The 8,630-nt window shown below is 39.1% G+C and overlaps 1 protein-coding gene across 1 annotated transcript; it reads left to right on the top strand.

The window, feature by feature from the left end:
* The first annotated feature begins 1,699 nt into the window (after positions 1 to 1,699).
* Positions 1,700 to 8,136, top strand: LOC122666686. Its single transcript, XM_043862728.1, has 5 exons — positions 1,700 to 2,001; positions 2,131 to 2,269; positions 2,344 to 2,472; positions 2,553 to 2,643; positions 7,807 to 8,136. Exons 1-5 carry the CDS (start codon positions 1,913 to 1,915, stop codon positions 7,965 to 7,967), a joined length of 609 nt encoding a protein of 202 aa, XP_043718663.1. The 5' UTR covers positions 1,700 to 1,912; the 3' UTR covers positions 7,968 to 8,136.
* Positions 8,137 to 8,630: the final 494 nt, after the last annotated feature.

The following is an 8,630-nucleotide window of genomic DNA, read 5'->3' as shown; positions in this document are numbered from 1 at the left end:
CATCACCAACAGAGAGAAATCTTCGTGAAGAAGAAATTTAGATTATCAACAACAGAGAAATATTTTTGAAGAAGAAATCCAGATAACAATATAAACGGCAGAAAATATGAAGCGCAGAACAGGAAAACAACAGCAGTAGAAGATGAGTGAATCATCACTGCAGGCCAGAAACTTGAAATCTTCACAAGAAAAACTTCAGACAAATAATAGGGGGCATAGTTGTCAAGCCGTCGCCTTGCGTCTAGGCTCCCTCCAACACCTTGGGTCGCCTAGATGCCATGACAAATATGATGGGGAGAAATCGAAGAAGAACTCCAGGCAGACAAATAAGAAACTTTCAATAAGAAGAAATCCACAATAGCAAATCTTCAGTAAGAAGACTGGCAATAATAAAGGGCGTACCCAGTGCACGAGGCAAAAGGCTGGCAATAATCTTCAATCTTCCCCTCACGTGTAGCACTACTCGTGGACAAATAACGCAGGGGACTAAACAAAGAGAACCTTAATAGAAGTAATTTGAACATTGACATTGTCCACAAAAGGTTTAAAATCACCCATTGCACAAGAGGTTGTATTATATCAGCAACGCACTAAGTCACAGTCCCAAAAACAATCAGTAGAATCAAAGAAGAAATCATCACGGTAGGGTCAAGAACCACCAATTTCGCAGAGCAACATTTATCTCCAAACCATAGAGAGAATAAGGTGCTGAGGGTGCCAAAAAGGTTAAACAGACATGCTGGTGACATGTATAACCGTAAACTGATAATTAGAACAACTAAAACATCGGAGACACCAAGAACTTCTTCAGATATCGCAGAGCCTATGATAAGTAGAGACAGAAAATTCATATCTTCAGATCAGAACTTCAGATCACTGTGAAAGGCTGATCAAGTGTACTGCTCATATAGAAGAACGATTCTCCGAATTTGATAGAATTACAACGACCAGATTCAAAAATATGGGCCAAGACTGAAATAGAAACTCAAGATTCAAGAAAATAAGAAAGTCCAGATATTCTGAAACATGTAATCTTGACTAGAAGACACTGTGACTCTGATTAGTGAGCAAACCAGGACGTGTAATCTTGATTAGAAGGCATATCAGACATTAGGTCTTCATAACAGTACCTTATATTACAGGATAGGAAATATTCTCAAGTATACATGTATAAAACTCCTTAAACGCAGGAATCAAGGAGAAGAAAAATAGGCAAACCCATTTCTCACAATCTGATGATCTGATCTGCTTCAAACTCAAATCGAGTTATGATCTTAATGACAAGAAACAACTCCCAATTTTGGTAAAAATCTAATGGACACATAAGTATGAACTACTGTATAACAGAATTAGCAACTCCAGATCCTAAAATATAGGAAACAGCAGAACTTTACATCAACCTATCTGATTAGTTTGAAAATTGAATCAAATACACTTTACAGGGCAGAGAATTTTTCAAAAGATGGTAGACATCCAAGGGCTTGATTCCCAGTTATGATGTTTCCTATTGGCAGCAGGAATACACCAGAAATAGTATGCACAGAAATCCACCAAATCGACGGGGAGAGATCAGATCATTGAGACAACAGCAGCCGTAGGTTCTTTAATCATCAACAGGCCTCAGAAGAACTTGTAGAAGAGAGAGACCTGATGATCAACGTATAAACCAACCTTCACAGGTCTTGCTCTCCAGTTTCTTTCTTCACAGTCTGAAAACCCTCTTCTTGTTCAGGGTTTTCTCGCAGCAATGGTATTTCAGAACTGAAATTGGAGGGACAACCCATTCTTATTGTGGCAGAAAGTGATACATGGAGGCATGGAGCAAAGTGTGATGCATGATGGCATCAGTGAGCTGGGTTCAAGACGGCAAGACTGGCTAGAGTTGTTATAGTGAACTCCTCAACCTTCTACGATGGCTTATGCTTTCATATACAGTTTGATCTTCCTACTTTACCTTCGTTGTTTCATTGCCAATTGCATACCTACCAATCATGACAACAGGTTAGTATTCCTGAATTTGGCATTCCACATCTTTGCATTGCCTTGGCATGTTTATTTTTCAATGATTGCTCACAGCTTAGTTTTATGAAGTCAAAATTGAAGAGTATCCTTTTCCTTATGATTTCATAGGATAGACAGCAAAACTTTGTTTGTTGGGGAAGAACTACTCCAGGAAACATTACCCTTACAAATGGGATCACGCCTTTACCTTTTAAGTGGGCTCAAACCATCCAGCTGGTACGAAGTGAAGATATCATATCCAGCTTCTGTATGTATATTTCCGTTTGTTCATATTTTTTATGCTCTTTTAGCAAAAGTTTACCCAAACTTATTGAATAACAGATACCCTCTAGCTTCTCTATTCAACTGAAGAGAGGGAAATCGGATCATGAGTTCAACTGGAACAGGAGACTACTCAATACTGAGAAACTGATTTTCAAGGCTGATTCTCTTGATTTGAATACTTATAAGGTTTGTTGATTTACATTATGTCTTAAGAAGAATTTGTTTACCCTCTTATCAGAAACTTTGATACATCGATTTATGGTCAGGCTGGAACTTATGTCCTTGTAACTGTGGAGTCTGCTGGGATTGTTGCATTGCCACATGCACAGGAGAGACAGTTTGTCATTTTTAATATTGGTAAGAGTGTCTATTTTTCGATACTGTTTGCATATATTTTATGTTCACATTGACTTGCTTTAGTACTAATACTACCGGGCGAGGAGTGCTTCCTTCTGATCCCACTAATGTTTTCATATTATTTAGGGAGAATTACACATATCTCCCCTGTAGTTTGCTTAAAATAAGAAACCCGAAGTTTCAAAAAAGTGACCTGTACAGCCCTCCTATTTATAAAAAAACTACAAAATTGACGGTCCGTTAAAAGGTGACTGTTAAGTGATGACGGCATTGCTATTTTTCACTTGAAATGACCATTCTACCCTCTTCAAACTTAATAAAATAGAACTCAAATTCGATGTGGCTGAAACCGTTCCTTCTTCCTCAGAATGGAACAAAACAGGGGATGAAACCATGCATATCATCGACCACTGCCGCACCACGCGGTCAAAACAGGGCTCCTGGAGTCCCTACGACTTTCGGCGAACGGTCGATCTACTCCGCCGATTAAGATGGTATTATCATCCATCCAAAACTGGCCCGAAAAAACTTCTATTTTGCTGCTGCAATCAAGGTGGTTTTTTTGTTTTGGTTTACAACGGCCATTTCATTCCTCTTACAGTGACACTGAACCAATTTCCTAACTAGATCATAAAAGCAAGAAAATCCATCTTGATTTTATCCATTATTGGATTGATTGAATCTACTTACGAACAGTGAGCCCCTTTCTTTATTTAATTTTAAAATGTTCTTCCTTTCTAGGTTTCACCATCAATTTTAGGTTCTTGTTTCAGTAGTTACTAACGGAAGAAAACGATTCACAAGCCTGTTTGGTCTCATCTGATTGGGGTTATCTGGGTTCAGACTTAACAGAGCTGGTCCTCTCCTACCTCCCCATCTGATCCATAGTGAGAGCCAGTGCAGTCTGCAAGTTCTGGCGCTCCGTCATCACCAACCCCTCATTTGTGTCTCGCATCTCTGCAGTCAAGAATCCATGGTTCTTCATTTTCAGCCAGAACAACATCTTCATCAAGAACAACCAGGCCATCGCCTTCGACCCAGAGGCTGACGAGTGGATCTGCCTCCCTCCAACCTCTGCCCCACCCCTTGCAAAGAGGAATCCTTCCTCGTTTCTGGTGGTTTCTTCGTCACCACCACCTCCTCCACCACTTGTCGCTTCAGCTACTCTGCCATCCTCTGCGGTTCATGGCGCGAAACCTCTCCATTTGGTTTCTCTCGCTGTAATCCCCTCATCGGCATCTTCAATGACGACTTGCGTCTCTCTCAATTCATCGTGGTCGTCGGAGTCAGATTCAACCGTCATATTAAGGGTTTTGTTAATTTGAGTTCTATTTTATTTAGATTGAAGAGGGTATAATGGTCATTTCAGGTGAAAATTATCGATGACATCATCACTTAACAGTCACCTTCTAATGGATCGTCAATTATGTAGTTTTTTATAAATAGAAGGGGTGTACAAGTCAATTTTTTGAAACTTCGGATTTTTTTCCTATTTAGGAAAACTATAGGAGGTGTACGCGTAATTTTCCCTACTATTTACTATAAAAATTCAAACTAGTTTATTTAAATAAACTAGACTCTTTGTGTTTACTTAACAAACTACTATGATACATGCATTTATGCATTCCTTCAACCCCACATACCCTTATTATGGATGCAGTTAGTCAGCAACCAGGTTTAAATAGGTCATGGTCTACCTAGGTCTGGTTTTTGGGTTGTGATTGGTCTTTCCACTTCCTTGAGCTTGTCAAGGGCTAAAAAGGCTGTTAGAAATCAGAACTAACTAACTAGCAGAAGAGAAAAGAAGAAGAAGAGAGAAAGAAGAAGGGAAGCACACAGCCGAGAGGAAGAAACAGCAACCTACGATAGAGAATATGTTCTATCGCAGGTTCTGGGTTCTATTAATAAAGAGACACATAATATTAGGTAAGTTGGTTAGGGGTTTATAAGAAATTACCCCTAAGTGCTCACCTATTACATCTTAACAAATAAGGACTTAAAGAAAGGAAAAGAACATAGAACCCCCAAAACCCAAATTAACAATGACAAAACTACCCCTAATTTTCAACACTCCCCCTAAAGCTGGAGCATATAGGTCTCCCATGCCCAGCTTGTTACAACAAGTGCGAAAATTAGGAGCAAATAAAGATTTGGTGAAGACATCAGCTAACTGATTTAAAGACGAAACAAACGAAGTCTCAACTAGCTTCTTCAAGATGGCATCGCAAACAAAGTGACAATCAACTTCAATATGTTTAGACCGCTCATGGTAAACCGGGTTACTAACAATATATATCACTACCTGGTTATCACAATACATCCTCATCGGTGTAGGCACAGAAAATCCCATCTCAAGGAGAAGAGACCTGAGTCACATCAACTCAGCTGTGGTGTGGGCCATAGCTCGTACTCTGCCTTTGCACTTGATCACGCAATAGTAGTTTGCTTCTTACTACACCATGAGACAAGATTACCCCCAACAAAAGTACAGTAACCTATAGTGGAACGGCGATCACTTGCCGACCCAGCCCAATCTGCATCAGAATAAGCAACCAGGTCCATATGCCGATTCGGACGATAAACCAATCCTTTACCAGGAGCACCTTTCAAATAACGAAGTATGCGAATAGCAGCAACCCAGTGAGCTTTCTAAGGAGTTTGCATAAACTGGCTCAGAATGCCAACAGCAAAAGAAATGTCTGGTCTAGTAACAGTAAGGTAAATCAACTTCCCAACTAAACTCCTGTACCGGTGCACATCAGTGAAGGTATCACCATCATCTACATCAAACTTCGGATGAGGATCCATGGGAATATCCACTGGCTTAGATGCAAGCATTCCAGTATCAGAAAAAAGATCTAAAACATACTTCCTCTGGGAAAGACTGATGCCCTTTTTGCTTCTCACAAGCTCAATGCCAAGAAAATAGTGAAGATCACCTAAATCCTTAGTCTGAAAATTCTGTTGCAAGTAAACCTTTACTTCAGCAATGCCAGACACATCATCACCAGAGACAATAATATCATCAACATATAAAACCAGAACCACCAACTTGCCACCACGACGACGAACAAACACAGAATGATCAGAGTAACATTGGGAAAACCGCATGATACAACTGTGGCACTAAACTTCTCAAACCATGCTCTGGGTGATTGTTTGAGGCCATAAATTGCTTTCTGAAATTTGCACACTCGAATACTACTCTCCCCCTAAGCAACATGCCCAGGAAGTTGCTCCATATACACTTCCTCATGAAGATCACCATACAAGAAGGCCTTTTTAATATCCAACTGAAACAAGGACCAATCAAGATTCAAGAGATGGGAAAAAAATCCCAAAAGAGCAGCCTGAGCAAACAAGAGGAACAGCCATAATGTAAACCTTCACAGCTTGAGCAAACAAGAGGAACAGGAACAGGGAATCCAACTGTAGGGCTCGAAAGTGCTCAGAAAATAGAGCATCCGCAGGGGCTAAGAAGAAACACAGAAGCACTTGATCAATTCACCTGAGCAGACTAACAATCAGGTCGAGTCTCCCTCTAGGCAGGTACAATCAGCCCTCAAAAAATCAGAACCAGAAGAAACAAAAATCTTGAAGAAACTCCATTGTTTTTATTTTCTGAAAATAGAAACATAAATCCATCGATTCCAGAAAATAGAAAGTATCCACCCTTCAATCGAACCTTTAAGGAATGGTCTCCAAAGCACCAACTACTATCACAATTAAACACTCCATTCATGTGTATATGGAGTCTTCAATCCATCAACAAAAACAAGGAAGCAGCAATAGGTGGCTGCACACCAGAAAACTTAAACCATGAGAGGAATCAGCAGAAGGAGATGAGAAAAGACCCTTCAACTAATTAGTATTTCTCTGATACCATGTTAGAAATCAGAACTCACTAACTAGCAGAAGAGAGAAGAAGAAGAAGGGAAGCACACTGCCGAGAGGAAGAAACAGCAGCCTGCGATAGAGAATATGTTCTATCGCAGGTTCTGGGTTCTATTAATAAAGAGACACATAATATTAGGTAAGTTGGTCAGGGGTTTATAAGAAATTATCCCTAAGCCCTCACCTATTACATCTTAACAAATAAGGACTTAAAAAAAGGAAAAGAACATAGAACCCCCAAAACCCAAATTTACAATGACAAAACTACCCCTAATTTTCAACAAAGGCTTTGTTGAATCATGATCCAAGCCAAACATCACTATGCAAACCCACATTTCCTGACTCGAACCCGTGACCACTAGGTCGCAATGGAGCAACCTTACCATTGCACTGAGGTCTGCCCTCTGTTGGACGAAATCATTTAACATAAAAAACGACCCTAATCTTCTCCATTTCAACAAGTTTTGGGGACCTACAGTGCTCAAATCACGGCTCGAAGCAGATTTGGGCGAAAAAATGGTAAAGTTGTGGCTTTCTTTTTTTTTTATTATGCATTACTAGATTTGGTAAAAACAACTCCAATCCATGCATCAAGCTGATATATATTTACTTATTGCATAATAAGGTATTTTATGCTTCAAAACTTTATTTTATACATATCATATGCCCATCCATTCATCTCTTGATCATTTTCATGCGTATCTTTAGCGTATCTTGCGTCTCTCCGATATGGTACGATACATCTCTTTAAATCACCCCTCCAATACGATACCCGATATCAATACTTAAATCCTTGATCATCATTCTTAAGATTTCAGTTTGATAGCTCGGTCTTGTCATAATTCCATTGGCCAATTGTAGTTCTTATGCTAGGAATTTAGATGGGGAAAGAAGATAGAAGGAAAATTTATGAAATTCTTTTAGTAGTATATGTTACTTTGTTATTTTGATCCTTGCATCAGACAAGTTGGATTCTCTTAATCATATATTGAGCATGGCCTTGATTCTTCTTCTATTAATACAAAATTTGCCTTGTTTATTGGGAAATGTTAGCCACTCTAAGTTGCCTCAAAATAGATTCTCAGATGTAACAAAATTATAGTTTTTTTGTATTTCATTCTTAAACTGGTTATTTCATTTTCTTTTTGTGTTAACGATAAAATTTATCTTTGTAACATCTACTTCAGCCTTTTGTCTTTGGTTTGTCTCTTTTTCAGTTGTAAAATTTTAATTTCATGGAGTTCTAATTATGTGTTATCTTCAAGACAGTTTGTGATGAACTATTACTTGGTATTCCTCACAAAGCTTGGTGGGTTGGAGTGTTAGTGTTCCTATGTTTGGGATTGGCATTAATTATTCCGAATATTCTTCCAGAACACCTACTGCAGAAGAGACTAAGCTTACAATCACGTAAATCAAATTTTTTGTAAGGATTCATTAATTTGATTTTGTTTCATTGTTTTCACCTGCTAATGGATGGACAGAAAATATTGATCATTTGGGTGATTGAATCCTTAGATGGACTCATAAAAAACAGAAATTTGCTTTGATTTGTAAGATTTATTTGGAGAAATTAAATGCCTTATTCAGTTGCTTTGCTCTTTTATTTAGATAAGAGGGAAAAAGTAGCAAAATAGGGAACAATGGTGATTAAAGCCAGCTGGACTTAACCTCCTCCCCTGCTGTTCTGTGTTATCCCCTGCATTTTGTTAGCTTCTTTGACCGGACTTCAGCTGCAGTTTCTGAGATCCCTTGACCGTAGTAACCACAACTTGTATTTGTCCTCCAAAACATTCTGATGTTTCCACGTGATGGTGCCTCCAGGGTTTTAAAACACGGAATCAGTCATTGGCAATTCCGATCCGGTTTGGATCGGAATCGACCTAGACCGGTGCTCAAAAACCTTAGAATTGGTCATCAGAGCCGAAAATAGAGACTTTCTAGGGGATTTGGTTATGAATCGGTCATGTTAAAGCGGGTGGAAATCGGTATCAATCATAGCTGATTCTGATCTGAATCGGCCGATTCACCTATCTAATTCTCGATTCTCAAAGCCCTGGGTTCCTCTAATAATTATCGGTGCTAACTGAGGA

This window comes from Telopea speciosissima, chromosome 7 (genome assembly GCF_018873765.1).
Source record: "Telopea speciosissima isolate NSW1024214 ecotype Mountain lineage chromosome 7, Tspe_v1, whole genome shotgun sequence".
NCBI classification, from domain to species: domain Eukaryota; kingdom Viridiplantae; phylum Streptophyta; class Magnoliopsida; order Proteales; family Proteaceae; genus Telopea; species Telopea speciosissima.
This window is presented reverse-complemented; position numbering and strand designations above follow the sequence as displayed.